This window comes from Syngnathoides biaculeatus, chromosome 4 (genome assembly GCF_019802595.1).
Source record: "Syngnathoides biaculeatus isolate LvHL_M chromosome 4, ASM1980259v1, whole genome shotgun sequence".
In the NCBI taxonomy this organism is placed as follows: domain Eukaryota; kingdom Metazoa; phylum Chordata; class Actinopteri; order Syngnathiformes; family Syngnathidae; genus Syngnathoides; species Syngnathoides biaculeatus.
This window is the reverse complement of record NC_084643.1, coordinates 5,007,949-5,024,585: the sequence shown is the minus strand read 5'-3', so window position 1 is coordinate 5,024,585 and position 16,637 is coordinate 5,007,949. Positions and strand designations below refer to the sequence as shown.

Sequence of the window (16,637 nt, the reverse complement as noted above, 5' to 3'; positions counted from 1 at the left end):
AGCCAATCGCAGTTACGCTTTCTCGGTCACGTGACGTCACATACTAGCAAAGCGTAACTGCGATTGGCTGGCGGTTTGGTTCTGACCGGAAGTAACCCTGCCTGGTGGCACAGACGGTGAATATTAGACCGCGAATTGTTGCAAATATTGAAAATGTGATCACTTTAAATTTCAAATTCAAATCCAGTTTTCTGGGGCATTTCAAATTCAAATCTTGGTGACGCAAATCTACTTCCATAGTCTTGAGAGCTTTGGGCAGGATGTTTGCACCGACCAGCCGCGATGTTATCACCATTCGCACAATATCATGACATCCAAACGTTTGGGGTCGCCACAGCGTGACATCTCAGATGAACGCTCATATTTGTTTGGCACAGTTTTTACGCCGAATGCCCTTCCTGACGCAACCCTCTCGGGGAAAACCATCATATACTGATACAGCACACAAAACAGGTCCACACGGAGCCATTTTGTGGACCTTCCAAGCAGAACCCCGTCAGTTTCTCTATCCACCTGTTTTATCTCCCTCTTGTTCTCAGGTGAGCTGAGTCTACCAAAGCTGACTTTGAGCAAGAGGCGGGGTACACCGTGAAAAGGTCGTTCGTGAATAACCGGGAACATATCGACGGCATTCACAAATGTGGGCACGTGTTCAGGACTAGAGGCCGACCCCAGCTCTTCCTCAGGCAAACTGGACCCCCGCGAGGGCGTGGTTGTCGATGAGTCCAAGCCTCACTGGCAACAAATCCAGTTTACCGCTGGCGATGTGGCTCAAACTGTGACGGCGCTCAAATAGGGATCAAACAGTTATCAGGGTTCTAGTCTTAATCTGGTTCCTCACCTCAGACCTGTTTGTCCGGAGCTGGGGGCATAAAGCCCGAGACGACTTCGCATCTAGTATTCTTCAGAAAGCCTCCTCTGTGATCAGCTGACAGCTCAAAGAGGCGACGGCCAATTTGGAATCTTCAACTAACACGGGAAGAACGGTTTTGGGATTTGCGAGGAGTCCGGAGTAGCAACCGTGACATCCACCACCCAAGAATAGGTAGAACATGTAAACGCCACACAGATGTAAACAAAATCCAGTAAGGAGGCTGCCTACATCTGGACCGTGGCACCTCGAGCTAGCTCAACCGCCTGATGGAGTGCTAAAATGCATTCGCGAGAATAAAATCGCAGGAGCTGGAAGGAAAACCTGATCAATGATAAATCGGATCCGTCGCTTTTAGCGGCGAGCCGATTGTAAAGCATGCAAATCGGATATTCTGAGCGCTCGCGTTGGTCTTGAGTGCATCAAATGAAGTTAGTCTGGTAAACGGAGACGACGTCGAGACACGTACGGTGCCGTTATTAATGTGTCACCTAGAAGCCTGAATGCCCGAGTGGCCGGCGAGATATTGAGCCCGGAATACGTGAAGTGGACTAAAGTACTCGGCCGTTGCAGCTTCAGTGAAAATTGAAAAATATGGATTAGCTCCCTCCTTTGCAACGATAACGGCATCCAAGGAAAACGTTCTTCAACATTCTGTGGGAATTTTGATCCATTCATTTGCTTATCCTCACAATTGTCGCAGGATTGCAGGATCCTATCGTAGGTGTCAACGGGCAGGAGGCGGGGTACATCCTGAACTGGTAGACAGCCAAACGGAGGGCACATGTAGACAAATAACCGCACTCACAATCACACCTTAGGGCAATTTAGAGTGTCCAATTAAAGGTCCACTGTCATGAAATGCATGATTTTTAGTATGTTATTAATCAAAAAACGGCAGCCGGTATGGACCCGTCGGTTTTTTTTTTTTTCCCACTACAAAACATGATTTTGACGTATACGGCTTTTTGTAACTCCCGCCGTGAAAATCCTCTCGAGGGATTTGTTTTTGTTTTGAAGAAGCAGGAAGTGACGTACAGGGCAGAAGCGCACTCAAGTGGTCTCGTATGTTTCTACTAGTTTTACCTGCTGGAAGGTAGCTCGTTGTTCCTTCCTGTTAGCCAAAGTGCCGGCTCGTTGCATTGCTGGATATCGTTCGAACACTCGGGAGGATGGATTCGGTCTTCACACTTTTCCAAAAGACCCGGTTCGTCGTGAAAAATGGATTGCACGGGTGCAAAGGACGAGAGGTTCGTGGGTTCCAAATGACAGGTAAGTCTATATACAAGTACTAAAAAAAAAAAAAATAATAGCTTGGGCCGGACAACGTAATCGGTCTTTCATAATGTAACAAAAGATCCGCGTACGTATGACAGGCGTGCTAAATGTCTTGATGTACCCGTCGGCGGCTTCGGTCGGGCTGGCTCATACATACCGTCTGGGAGTCTGTTGTTAGTTAGTGTCACGGACCTCCAATTCGGAGCTGGATCCAAATGCAGGACTCCGAGACGCGAGCATAATGTTAGGCGTGGTTTATTCAAGGAACAGGGTCATACATGGTGTAAGCAGTCCGAGATGGCCGAGACACAAAATCACTAACCAAAAACAGGATCCAGAAACATGAAACGTGGTCTGATAACAATGGACAAGAGCTTTGTGGGTTCCAAATGACAGGTAGGTGTGTACACAGGTACTAAAAAAGGTAATAGTTGGGGGCGAGGGGGGGGTGGCGTAATCCTCTCAGAATGTAATAAAAGATCCGCACACCTCAGTCAGGGATGCTAAATGTGTCGACGTACCCGTCCACCACGATCACGGCTCTGGCCGGGGTGGCTCATCATGGTGCTGAGCTCGGCCGGGGTGGAGGAGGATTGGACGGGGAGGCGGTTTGGCCGCGGCATCGTCGTCGCTCGCGGGCGACGTTTATATGACTGCCGCGCGGACGTGGAGCGGTTGGGCCGTGATCCGCATATCATCTAAATATGGCTCCAAACGATGGGTTAATATTGCCCCGGTGACTTCACTCGGTTGTGAGATGAGCCATTGAAGTGAATAATGTTATATGTATTGTTCATTACAATATCGATTTTAGAATGTTTATGGGCTGACACTTGACCTGTTTTTTTTTTTTTTTTTGTGATGTGGGAGAAAACCGGAGTGCCCGGAAGACCCACGCAGGCACAGTGAGGCCGGGATTTGAACCCCCGTCCTGAGAACTGTGAGGCCAACGCTCTACAGCTGCTCCACCGCGCCGCTGAATTTTCAAGTGTTATTCTTATTTGATCCGACATTTGTCCGGTCAGAGGTCACGGATTTTGGCTGAGGCGGCCAGGCTCCCAATTTCGAGTCCAGATTCTCCAGAAGCTGTTTCGAGACGGTTGGCTCGTGTTCTTCCACACCAAAACGCCCTCACGGGGGGGAACCAGCCGGCCGAGGTGTTCTTGTCTCGGGGCCCTGAACGCAACGAGACAGCTCTGGCCTTCTCTAGCGTAGCGTTCCGTCAATCTGCATTGAAGAACATCGGACTGACAGGATCCTCCATCGCCCGTTAGAGCACGTCGGGTCCGATCACGAGCGGACGTGCGCATGTCGGCCGTGCCCGCGGACGCCGCCGGCGGGCAGATGACACGGCGCCGTTGCTCCTCAAACGCGCGGATTTGCTCAAGCGCCGAGGCGGCGCCTCGCGTCAAAACAAAAGAGTTTGCCAGATAACTCTTTTGGACGTCTTCTCGGCGGTGTTGCTTGTGAGAATGAAACCAAAGACGTGGTGCGGTTTTCACACAGGTCTAGTCCGTTTACCCGAGTGGAAGTCCTGATTTGACATTTAACAACGTGCTATTACCTCATGTCAGCGTCAGGCGGGACTCGAGGGAATCCGAAGACAGACATTATGTTTGCCGAAAATAAAAATTGTGATTGACCTCACAGTTCTGAGGTCCCGGGTTCGATCCCGGACCCGCCTGTGTGGAGTTTGCATGTTCTTCCCGTGCCCACGTGGGTTTTCTACGGGCACACCGGTTTCCTCCCACATCCCAAAAACACGCAACATTAATTGGACACTCTAAATTGCCCATAGGTGTGATTCTGAGTGCGTCTCCACGTGCCCTGCGGTTGGCTGGCCAGCAGTTCAGGGTGTACCCCACCTCGTGCCCGTTGACAGCTGCGATGGGCCCTGGCACTCCCTGCGACCCTTGTGAGGATAAGCAGCTAAGAAAATGGATGGATACAAGTTCCTACAGAATGTTATCCCAGAAAGTGGATGCCCTTATAGCTGGAAAGGAGGGAGAAAATGACCCTCGTGAGGATAAGCAGCAAAAGAAAATGGATGGACGTGTCTGATTAGGTTCTAATTTCGGTAGTTCTGCTGATTTTTAGAATTTTGGATGAGGACTTTGTTTGGGGGCGGCATGGTTGTTAAGCTGGTAAGGCGTTGGCCTCACAGTTATGAGAACTGGGTTCGATCCCGGACCCGCCTGTGTGGAGTTTGCATGCTCTCCCCGTGCCCGCGTGGGTTCTCCCCGGGCAGTCTGCTTTCCTCCCACATCCCAAAAAACATGCAACATTAATTGGATACTCTCAATTGCCCCTCGGTGTGATTGTGAGTGCGACTGTTGTCTGTCTTCATGTGCCCTGCGATTGGCTGGCGACCGGTTCAGGGTGTACCCCCGCCGCCTGCCCGTTGACAGCTGGGATATGCTCCGGCACTCCTGCCACCCTTGTGAGGATAAGCGGCTAAGAAAATGGATGGATGGACGGCTGGATGGACTTTGTTTGGGCAGCCAAGAGTCCGCCTTGACGTTGACGTGCACAAGCCGCGTTTTGTTTGTCCCGGTGCGGTTGAGGCCACGAAGGCATCTTTGGGGGAGCATCCACCTCCTCAGTCTGTCATGCCGGATGATGGCGGCATTCTTTCGCCAAGTGATCCACCTGACAGCTCAGAGCCTCCGAGGCAGAGCGGGACTCGCGGCCCCTGAGAACGCTGACATCCACGCCCCGCTTCGTGCTGGTATCATTTGGAGGAATATGATTTCATTTTTGTCATCGGCGCATCGCTCCAAATGATATATATTTTCACACACATTGGAGAGAGATAAAGATGATGATATGGGCAACTTCAATTTTTCGTGTACACAAATTCCTCAGTGACTTTTTGTGGTTATCGTGGTTGCCTTACAGTTGGGAGGTTCTGGAGTTGAATCTCGGGCAGTGGCGGTTCTGCGGAGGCCGAGGAGGCCAGCGGGCAACTGATACTGATTGCCCCCCCCCCCGTCACCCTCACTTGTACTTGCGGGTCTCGGGTCCTTCCCGTGTTCGACTTTCTATGTTGCCCTCGTGCAATTATTGCGTTGTTATTGTTGTCTGTTTTCCAAAAACATCGAGTCAGTGAAACTGAGAGAATTTCAATTTTCGTATGTGAGCGTTGAATGGTCGTCATCCAGTCCAAGGTTTACGTCGCATCACGGTCAGAGTCAGTTGGGAAGGTTCCAGCTCGACCACGACATGATCGAAGTAAGAAAATGGATGATGATGATGATTAATATTTAACTTATCGATGTGCTGTCTTAAGCATGCAGAGAAAATTTTTGGAATATTATCTTGCATCAGTTTACATCTATCCATTTTCTTTGCCGCTGATCATCACGAGGGTCACGGGGAGTGCCGGAGCCTATCCCAGCTGTCAACGGGCAGGAGGCGGGGTACGCCCTGAACTGGTCGCCAGCCAATCGCAGGGAACATGTAGACAAACAGCCGCACTCACAATCACACCTAGGTCAATTTAGAGTGTCCAATGAATGTTGCATGTTTTTGGAATGTAGGAGGAAACCAGAGTGCCCAGAAGAAACCCACGCATAGGCTCCAGCACTCCCCGCGACCCTCGTGAGGATAAGCGGATGGTTGGTAGTTGATATTCACCGCGTCCCTTGTGAGGATAAGCGGCTGAGAAAATAGATGGATGGATGAAAATAGATATAAAATGATAAAAAAAAAGTTTGGTAGTTGAAATTTATCGCATCCCTTGTGAGGATAAGGGCCTAAGAAAATGGATGGATGTATGGATGAAAATAAATATAAAATGAAAAATATTTCTTGGTTGAAATTTACTGCGTCCCTTGTGAGGATAAGCGGCTAAGAAAATGGATGGATGGATGGATGGATAAAAAATACAAAATGATAAAAAATGGTTTGGTACTTGAACTTTACCGCGTCCCTTGTGAGGATAAGCGACTCAGAAAATCGATGGTTGCTCTTGTTTACTGACTCATTGGACGAGCTGTTTAATTTGTGCCTGTAATTTGGCATATTGACCACAAGATGGCACTATAACAAAACCTTTTACATCCATTTTTGTGTCGTGTCATTAATCACTGATTTAATCAGTGGTGCTTTTTTTGTGTTTGTTTGTTTGTTTCTTTCTTTCTTTCTTTGCAGAAGTGCCGTGCAGAAGTTTATTCGGGTAAAAGATGGATAACGTCTGCCAGAAGGTTGCAGTGCAGGTCGACACCACAGAAACTAAATTATTTGACAACTTCCAAGTTCATGTATGTATTTGTCATAGGTTGATGCGACTCTCGATCGGATATGCAAAATGTGCACATGGCTCACTGTTCATTATCGAGTCCACGAAACATTTCCATTGGCATGTCAGTTCGAAAATATTTGTTGCATTAATTCAGCTATTTCAAATCATTTAAATTAGAGTAGTCGAATAATCAGTTAAAATATATTTTATCATTTTTTAATATGTTTGTCTCATTAAATAATTGATCAATTTATTGATAGCAAAATTTAAAAAGTAAAATAAACAATTTCAAAAAGCAATCAAATAACGGCAAGGATTTTTTTTATGAGTTAAACGTTTTTAAATCAGAAAAAAAGTCACATCCATCCATCCATTTTCTTAGCCGCTTATCCTCACGAGGGTCCCGTGGAGCACTGGAGCCTATCCCAGCTGTCAACGGGCAGGAGGCGGGGTACACCCTGGACTGGTTGCCGGCCAATCGCAGGGCACATACAGACAAAGAGCCACACTCACAATCACACCTATGGGCAATTTAGAGTGTCCAATTAATGTTGCATGTTTTTGGGATGAGGGAGGAACCTGGAGAACCCGGAGGAAACCCACTCAGGCACGGGCAGAACATGCAAACTCCACACAGGCAGTGCCGGGATCGAACCTGGGTCCTCAGAACTGTGAAGCCAACACAGCTGATCCACCGTGATGCCCAGTTAAAATATATTTTGTAATTTTTTTTGTTACATTTGTCTCATTAAATAATTGGTCAATTTATTGATAGTAAAATTAAATTAACGGAAATTAAGTAAAGTAAACTATTTAAAAATGCAATCAAGTAATGGCAAGGATATTTTTTATTAATTCAAAATTTTGAAATCAGAATCACAAAAAAGTAAAACATTTACATGCAACTATTTTGTTTTTGTAACACATTTATTGTTAAAATGAACTTATTTATACAGACATTTTAATGTAAGCGATGAATAATCTGAATATTGTCCGTTTAATTAAAAAAAAAAAGAAAACATTGGTAAAATGTGGCCGTAGATGAAAATAAAGTTTGCGTCCTCCCTGATCCATCCCAGACGCGTATAAAATTTGCGCTTGGCCAATGGAAACGCCGCCCTGTACCTTTAAGAGGCGGGTCCTCGAGGGAGGGGCGGAGCCACGAGACACTCCACGGACTCGCACTTCTTTTTTTCCCCTCCGCGCGGAGGAACACTCGATCCATGGCAACAATCATGGCAGGTGGGCGACTCCAACATTTCCACCCGTTCCCGACTTTGACGCGATTATCGCACTCGAGCGACTAAAAAGTCGCCCTTTTCAAATGCTTCTCCTTCTTTTTCTGTTCGTCGTTAGAAGCCGAGACGCGCCAGAAGCTGCTGCGCACTGTCAAGAAAGAGGTGGGTGTTGTTAGCTAGCTCTCAAAATTATTATAAAAATTAAAAAAAAACAACACTTTTAATTCCACGGCGGAGAGAGAGAGAGAGAGAGAGAAACCCCGGAAAAACATGGTTGTACTCTGACCGCCTTTCCCCAAGTCGTCTCCATGACACCTGTGAAATATCTCGTTGGATGCTCCTCCTTCAAATCTGAGGAAGTGCAGCCGTGTTTGTTTTGTCTCTCCCCCCCCCCCCCCACTTATTAATATTTGGGAGTGTAATAGGAGAAGCAGTTAAGAGACAATATTGTATTGCAGTTAGAGGAAAAGCACAGTTTTGTTTTAAACGAGCTTTTTTGGTTGAATCCCTGGTGCATAAATATGTGTGTATGAGCTGTACAAATATGGAAGCCACTCTCGTGTTTATTCAGCCATTCAGTTATTGCTCATCAGCATCATCGTGTCACGTCACCGTGGTAACACCCAAACTTCATTGTGTTCCGAATCGTTCCCTATCCATATTACACAGCGGGGTCGCCATTTTGGAGCGGTGATGTCGGGTGTAGGTTACCCGCCACCGTGTCCTCGCTACGTCTCACAATCCATTTTTAAAAAGTACTGAGCGACCGTCAATCACTAGAAGACAGCTCGTGCACCTACGTCATAAAATCACGCGACTTATTGTTTACGTCTCCATATTGCAGGTCAAACAAAACATTGTTCAGTGCTAAGTCGTTTGGAGACGACACGAAAATATGTCTTCTAGCACGACGTCCAGAGTCTTGTCCGATACCGTTAGGCATTTAGAACGTGTAAATAAACGAATGTACGTTGAAAAATTTGATAAACTCGGCATAGAGGACACGTAGTCGATGTTTTCGCCTATAAGAAATTGGACTGTTAATCCGCTTCCGGTTGTCTTGGTCGACTGGATCTACGGACGGATCTGGTGAGTAAGTCGTCGAGATTTACACGGAAAAGTTTGAAAGCGTAGAAAAGTCTGGACGCGTGCGAATACTTCGTTGCTGGATCTGTTCTCATCGGGAATAAATCCCACATAAGTGACGGTTTTGACGGCTCGTGAACGCGGAAGCGTGTTCGGCCGCACGTTAACCTTTGCCGGAATCCATCTTCGATCTTTTCAGCTCGTATTCAATACAAATATTTAAATAAATGACCCCTGGTTTTACACAAACTCGCATTCATTTTCCTGGCATCCCATTGGCTAGAAGGGACGTCAATATTTACCCATGATGCTTTTTGATTCCCTTGGACACTGGACGCTCGCGCTGTCACAAGCTAACGCACATTAGAAAAGTTCAACTTTTTTGTTTGTGGTTTTTTTTCTTCGTCTTTCTTCACCATGCCCCCCAAGAAACTTGAGTGGAATTAAATTGTGCGCGTGCGTACGTCCGTACGTACGTTTTCTCTCGGCTGTCATCGCTTGCCTCCTCCTCCACCCCCCACGATGCCTTTTGTTTGTCACTCACCCTTCTCTCCGCATAGTCAAAAGGAAAATGAACATATTCTTTTTATTATTCTTTACACTATACATTATGTAATTGGAATCCTTATTTTTGGTGGTGTGTGTGGGGGGGGTTCAGATGGCTTTGAACAGATTAGGCTATTTACATGTAAAATGCACTTCGACTTACAAAAAATTCATGTTACAAAACAGATTCATTTCGTAAGTAGAGGTACCGCCGTAGCTTGAGGTGTGTATTCCGTTCCTCTTCCCTAAATATCAACTTAAAACTTTTTAGGGTTTGTCTACCAATAGTTATCTCTCTGGAGCGGTTCCCCATCCATCCATCCATCCATCCATCCATCCATCCATCATCTACCGCTTTTCCGTGTTGGGTCATGGGGGAAGTATCTTCAGCAGAGGATACCCAGACTTCCCTTTCCCCAGCCACTTCTTCCGGAGGGATCCCGAGGCGTTCCCAAGCCAGCCGAGAGACATAGTCTCTCCAGCGTGTCCTGGGTCTTCCTCGGGGTCTCTTTCCGGCGGGACATGCCCGGAACACCTCACCAGGGAGGCATCCGAATCAGATGCCCCAGCCACTTCATCTGGCTCCTCTCAATGCGGAGGAGCAGCGGCTCGACACTGAGCCCCTCCCGGATGACCAAGCTTCTCACCGTATCTCTAAGGGAGAGCCCGCACAACCTGTCGGCCGTTTGTATCCCAACCATCAACCGTGTAATTAATGCAACGAGTGAATCTGTAGTCACCTGCCTCCGGTATTTCTGAAAATGCTACGCACTGTTACGCACCATTGAGGCTAATCAGCTTAATATCCACCCCTCGACGCCCACATCAAGTTTCGTGACCGTAAAACGGGAGTTCATTCATTATGCCGGCCAAACTGAAGTCTCTCGCGGCGTCTCTGGTGGTAGTGTTGTTTGCGAACAGTTTTAAAAGTCCAACTCTTTGTAGCTGGGAGCGTTTCACACTGAGGTGCGGTTTAAATATTCTGGGGTCGCACGTCTAAACCAGCAATTAAACGCAATCATTGTAAAAGCTCCCCTTAAAACCAAATGGAAATCATTAGCCACGCGCAAGGGGGGGGGGGGGGTGATTAAACACAATTATAGCGCGAGTAAACCCGCATGATGGATACGAAAAGCACACTGCAAAGTAAGATCAGAAAAATACTGCTTCAGGATGCCAAGGGATTCATTAAATTGGCCAGACAGCTCTTTGGAATTGGAGAGGAGGACCCTAATTCATGTTTTTCCCTCCAAAAAGACAAGGTTATGTTGTTCAGAGTGAGACGGAAATGTTTCATTCAACTCAATTATTTCATCTTGGCAGTTATTAGCCATATTGTAGCTGGATTTCTTCTTTGTGTGTCTGTGTGTGTGCACGGTTGTAGCACGTGGCTTTCTGGGCATTTATAAAAATGCATTTTCACTTCATTCAAAATGGCCAAGTCGCCCAAATAATGGGAGCACATCTGCCATGTTTGTGAATCGTTTTGTAGCGTGAGGCCAGTCCGCGAGGTTTGTAATGAAATTCATAATGAATCACTGATGCACACAAATGTTCAAGGTAAAAGGAATTAGTCAGCAAAGCGGTTCTAATGGAGCGAATTGGAAGTGGGTGCAAGCAGATGACGAACGTGAAGGCTGAATATCGACAGGCTCTGCTGCAGTCTACTGTATGTCATCGTACGTCGAGCAGAGCTGAGCCGAGGAGGGAGGGAGGGAGGGAGGGAGCTTCCCTCTGTTTGTTCTGTTTAGGAGCTTCTCATTTAACACATGCGCTCGTGATCACCTTGTTGCTATGGAGATTCTCAACACACACATACACGGGTCCTCCTCTCGTGAAGAAAAAATAATAATAATCAGCGGGAACACTTTGTTACGTTTTTGTTGTACTGTACAATCGGAGAATAATTGACCGGCACTCTTTTTTTTTTTTTTTTTTTTTCTTTTGCTGTCTAGACTTCACTTGATTGTGACCTACTTTATTTATTTGCTTCTGCTTAGCTGTGTTTTCAGCCTGCGGTATAAGATTTAATCTAGGATGCTGTGAAAAAGAGGAATGTTGAAAATGTAGTCTGATCCCGTCAATGAGTCCTCTTATCGGCGACAACCAGAGTCTTTCCGTGATCAACTCCGCACTCACTACACAATTGAAAGGGTACAATTCTTCCCAAAAGATGAACTTAACTTACAACGAGAATGACACGCGATATAATTCACTGAACCGCATAACTTGCCTGAATAAAATCCGCCATCTTAACATTAACGGAAACTGCAAAACGGCATAGACGGGCTAATGAAACTAGCACCAACCTTTACTCAATTTTTATTAGAACTCGGGTGGTAGGGATACACGCAGAAACGTCATAACAATACAGACATACGTTTTTTATCTCGTTCTTTCCTTTCGGCTTGTCCCGTTAGGGGTCGCCACAGCGTGTCATCCTATCTTGTTCATCTTCCTCTCTGACACCCACAGTCCTCGTGTCCTCCCTCATAACATCCATCAACCTTTTTCTTTGGTCTTGCTCTCCCTCTTTTGCCTGGCAGCTCCATCCTCAGCACCCTTCTACCAATATCCTCACTCTCTCGTCTCTGGACATGTCCAAACCATCTCTCGAACCTCGTCTCCAAAACATCCAGCTTTGGCTGTTCCTCTAATTATCTCATTTCTAATCCTGTCCAACTTGCTTGAGAACCTCAGCATCTTCATTTCTGCCACCTCCAGTTCTACTTCCTGTTGTTTCTTCAGTGCCACCGTCTCAAATCCGTACATCATCACAGTTTTACAAACGTTGCCCTTCATCCTAGCGGAGACTCTTCTGTCACATAGAACACCAGACACCTTCCGCCAACTGTTCCACCCCGCTTGGACCTGTTTCTTCACTTCTTTACCACTCTCTGCATTGCTCTGTATTTGAAGTCATCCATCCTCGCCATCTCAGGCATACATTCTTTATCCAACGACTGAATAATTTCTGTTTTTCATCATTAAAGCTACGTGTGAAAGTTCTCTATTGTACTGTTGGCCAAGGCACGCACACCAGAAGAGTAGCAAAATGGATTAAAGTATGAAATCATCACGCACAAACTTTCAGTTTCTACATTCTATTTAATTGTTATTGCTATATTTTTCTTTAAAGAACCATACAGCTGTGTTGTTTTGCTAATCTTCTTCTTATTTTCCTTTCGGCTTGTCCCGTTAGGGGTCGCCAGAGCATAACCATATCTTAGATGAACGCTTATTTGTTTGGGACAGTTTTACGCCGGATGCCCTTCCTGACGCAACCCCTCTGCATTTTAGCCGGGTAGAGAAGCTTACAGCACCTGGTATTCCTAAGCGGTCTCCCATCCAAGTACTCAGCAGGACCAAACCCGCTTAGCTTCCCGGACCTGACGAGATCGGGCGTTCTCAGGGTAGCATGGCCGTAAACCAGCTAATAATACATTTTATTTCCGTTTATTTCAATGGAGAAAGGTCCCAATTAGCCACATGACTGGCAACTGTTAGAATCTGCGACCACAATACAGTCAGGAAAAAAAAAAAAGTGATTATTGAATTCACATTTGGCAATCAAAGCTGAACAGGATTATTTTTTTGTTGCGTAATTTTCCTGTGCGGGTGTTCCTCGAGATGTACGCGTGTAGGTGTCGGCCATGTGTTCCCGTTCCGCCTGGTCCACTCAAATGTGCCGTCTAATAACATCGGGGCATTATCTAGAGAGCACAGGATGTCTGAGGCGGCGGCGGCGCACGACACGGACTCTCTACTTCTGGCACAAAAATCGGTTTGAATGAGACCTCTTATTTGCCGCTGCTTTGATATAGCACCATTGTGTGCCACCGGGTGTTCGTGTTCTGTTGTGCGCGCAGATACAAACACACGTGTGTTGCCGGAGGAAAGAGAGGAGAAAAAAAAAAGATAGAATCAGTGACGCGCAACAATGTCAGCACGTTTTTTGGTCTTCTCTTGAAATACTTCTTGTTAATCACGAGAAGTTTCGAGACGGCGTCATCAAACGACGGCGAGAGTTCATGCGAACGCTACGATCGCGATTATTACAACGAAGACAGTTCAGCGCATTCACACTATTGATTTGGGCTGAATGTGATGGGATCTGGCTGTACCCGGGAAACGAAGAAGGCACTTTTATGCAGAGCCGAGCGGAAATAAGGTTTACATTCCTTTTAAAGGGGAAATCTAGTGCTTGGCATGAATAATGTATTCAATAGGCCTTGTAATATGTACTCTATTTTGACAATGTGATATTAAATCATCTCTCATTTAATAGTGGTTTGAGAAGATTTTTATCGACAGTTCCGAATTTTCAGGGGCGCTGCCATTTTCGCGAGTCACATGACCTTGGTGCGCGGATGTGACGTGTACCGTTCCGTTCCTAACACTGGATTACATGGATTGCATACACCATTATGGCCAGCGCTGGTTTCTCCAATTTGTCCTCATCCGATGAAGAAATAGCAGTATCGGGAAGATGGAGGAATACTTTCATACAGATTTGAACCTTTGGCTATAATTAATGTTGAATATTGGGATGGTTCTTCGGGCGGAATGACGCGGAGTCTGACTATTCGGAGGCCTACACGCGACATAAGTCCCCCGGGAGGTCCGGGTCGGCAGCCGCGGATGGTTCTTCAGACGGGAATGACGCGAAGTCTGACGAGCGAGCTCCGGCGGCGGCCGTGAGCCGAGGTTCCAGGTGGCGGCGGCGGCCGTTAGCCCCGGACGGCAAAGTTAGGTTAAAGGCCTCCGTCGGCACCGAAGGCGGGCCACGAGCTCCGGCAGCTTACCGCGAGCCGAGCTTCGACGTCCGGGGAGGCCTTCATCCGAGCTTTCAGGCGGCCGAAGCTAGGCTGAAGGCCTCCGCCACCACCAGTGCTCGGCTAAAGGCCTCCGCTGCCTATTCCAATTTTTATTTTTGTAGGAGACAACCAAATATTTCGGTATCCGCAACAATGAGCATATCATTTTGTAGCTGAGTCTTGTGGCAGCAATCGACAGAATTCATAACCATCAGTTGATCGCGTTACCGATGAATCGCCCCATGCTTAGTTTTCACGGATGAACTTTTGAGATTTCATTTGCTCTCACCCAAATCGCGTTGAGGGCTTACGTGGCCCGTGGCAGCCAGTAAGATGATCGGTCATGAAGACTGAATGCTCACATACGAACCTTCTGGTTTCTCTCCTCTGCTATTGGAATAGCCCGAACGTCCTTCGTCACTCTGAACGATGCCTTCCGGGTGCGCCGGATCGAGGAGCTTAATGAAACTCACATTCATCAAGCCGTCACATTACGCGGCGGCCGTGGCGGCCCCGCTTCCCTGAAACAGAGTGCGTTGTGGAACTTGAACCATATTTTACCCCCTCCTCATTCAAGCCTCGTCGATGTTTCTCACGGGCTGCAGTCGGATGGGGCTGCTGAGCCCTGGAGGCTTAAACGTGCACAATGGTAAAGCCCGAGCTTTACTGTTATTTCCAGAACGTTCCCGGCCCAGCCTGTCTCAATCCTGACGTTTCTCACGTTCTGTCACGGCTTTCGACGGGTGGAACGTGACGGGCTCGGTGCGCTTTTGTGGCCGCTTCCCGTCCTCCAAGTTTTGATACGTTTTTTTTTTTCTGGACTGTCAGGTGTGGTTGCATCCGTTCCATTTTTTACTACAACCGAACAGACTGTTTTTCTCATCTGCACCTTGACTGGGAATTTGGCGGCAAATACAAACAGATACGCTAAGGTAGTGGTTCCCAAACTGGGGGGTGCGTCCCCGAGAGGGAGCGCAGAGCAATTCCAGGGGGACGCGGAACAAATGAATGAAAATGAAAATGCGAAAAAATCCATTTTTTTTGGGGCCGGGGAGTTGATCCATGTTATAAAACCCATTTCCCATTTTTGCAGAGTCAATCTTCCAGAAATGTATGACTAGCTAGGAATTCTGATACATCCATCCACCCATTTTCTTTGCCGCTTATCCTCACGAGGGTCACGGAGAGTGCCGGAGCCTATCCCAGCTGTCAACGAGGAGGAGGCGGGGTACACCCTGAACTGTTTGACAACCAATCGCAGGGCAGATGGAGACAAATAGCTGCACTCACAATCACTCCTAGGGGCAATTTAGAGTGTCAATTAATTAATGTTGCATGTTTTTGGGAAGTGGGAGGAAACCGGAGTGCCCGGAGAAAACCCACGCAGGCCCGGGGAGAACATGCCAACTCCACACAGGTGGGGCCGGGATTGAACCTGGGTCCTCAGAACTGTGAGGCCAATGCTTTACGAGCTGCTCCACCGTGACCCCAATTCTGATACAGCATTTAAAATAAAAAACATAATTACACATTTAGCGTGCTTGATGAAAACGGATTTATTACAACCTGCAGTTTACGGTAGTCTGACAAAAACATAGAGTCTTGTATTAATTCCAATATATGACAAAACTACAATGGCGAGTAGCTGATGGCGTAGCGGTACACACGCCTGCCTTTGGTGCGGGCAGTTTGGGATCGATTCCCGGTCAGTGACGGTGTCGATATCTGCCTTGCGACTGACTGGCGACCACTTCAGGGCGTCATCCGCCTTTCGCCCAAAGCTAGCTGGGATAGGCTCCAGCTTTCCCGCAACCTTTGTGAGGATAAGCGGCTCGGATAATGACATGACTACAATGGACTCTGAAAACTAAAAAAAATGTTTATGTATGTCCTTTTTTTGTGTTGATTTTATATAAATAAAATTTCATATGAATAGAAGGAGGGTCCAGGAGAGAAAATTTTTAAAGTACATATTTTAGTAGTAGTTACAGTGTAACGTGTACAAATCTATCAAAACCTCAATTGATTCTCCGCAACAACAAATGAGCTCCGATTTTTATTTATTTTTATTTTTTTTTTTTTTTGACACTGCTTAGCCTCGGAAAGGTTATCATTTGAGGCACTGCTTTCATTGAGCTCCTCTCAGCGATAAACGAATATTATTGACGTATGGGTTTCGGCGGAACTGTACGGCGCTACGCGTGTCGTCGCCATAGCAACTCGCAGCCCCCGTCTGCGCTCGGACGCTTTGCCTCGGGAATACATCTGAGACCTGATAAGTCCACCCGAATTTGAAAGATGAGAACTATAACTACAGCCGCCAAAAGTCAAGCGAGCCGGTGAATTAATCATGAATATGTGTGTGTGTTGTCGCAGGAATAATTTTGCTTGATGCTGAAGATATCCACGTATTACTCATCCGGAGAGGCCAAACGGGCCTCGGGACTTCTGTTTATTCCGTGGTTATTTTTATGATGGAAGGTCTTTCAAGGGCAGAATGTTCTGTTCCCTTTTTGTTTTCATTTTTCTTTCAAAAGAAAAACAAAACAATATCTTTC

The 16,637-nt window shown here is 46.8% G+C and overlaps 1 protein-coding gene and 1 pseudogene across 2 annotated transcripts in view; one reads left to right on the top strand and one right to left on the bottom strand.

The window, feature by feature from the left end:
* Positions 1 to 16,637, top strand: part of sgsm1a (small G protein signaling modulator 1a) — a 65,919-nt gene that overhangs the window by 9,381 nt on the left and 39,901 nt on the right. The window contains exons 2-4 of one of the 2 annotated variants that reach the window (XM_061817676.1): positions 6,302 to 6,411; positions 7,472 to 7,634; positions 7,749 to 7,792. In XM_061817676.1, the coding sequence (XP_061673660.1) occupies positions 6,334 to 6,411; positions 7,472 to 7,634; positions 7,749 to 7,792 (285 nt within the window). In that variant the 5' untranslated portion in view covers positions 6,302 to 6,333. The remainder of the gene's footprint in view (positions 1 to 6,301; positions 6,412 to 7,471; positions 7,635 to 7,748; positions 7,793 to 16,637) is intronic. The other variant, XM_061817677.1, reaches the window with a different exon arrangement.
* Positions 12,574 to 12,692, bottom strand: LOC133500123 (5S ribosomal RNA; annotated as a pseudogene).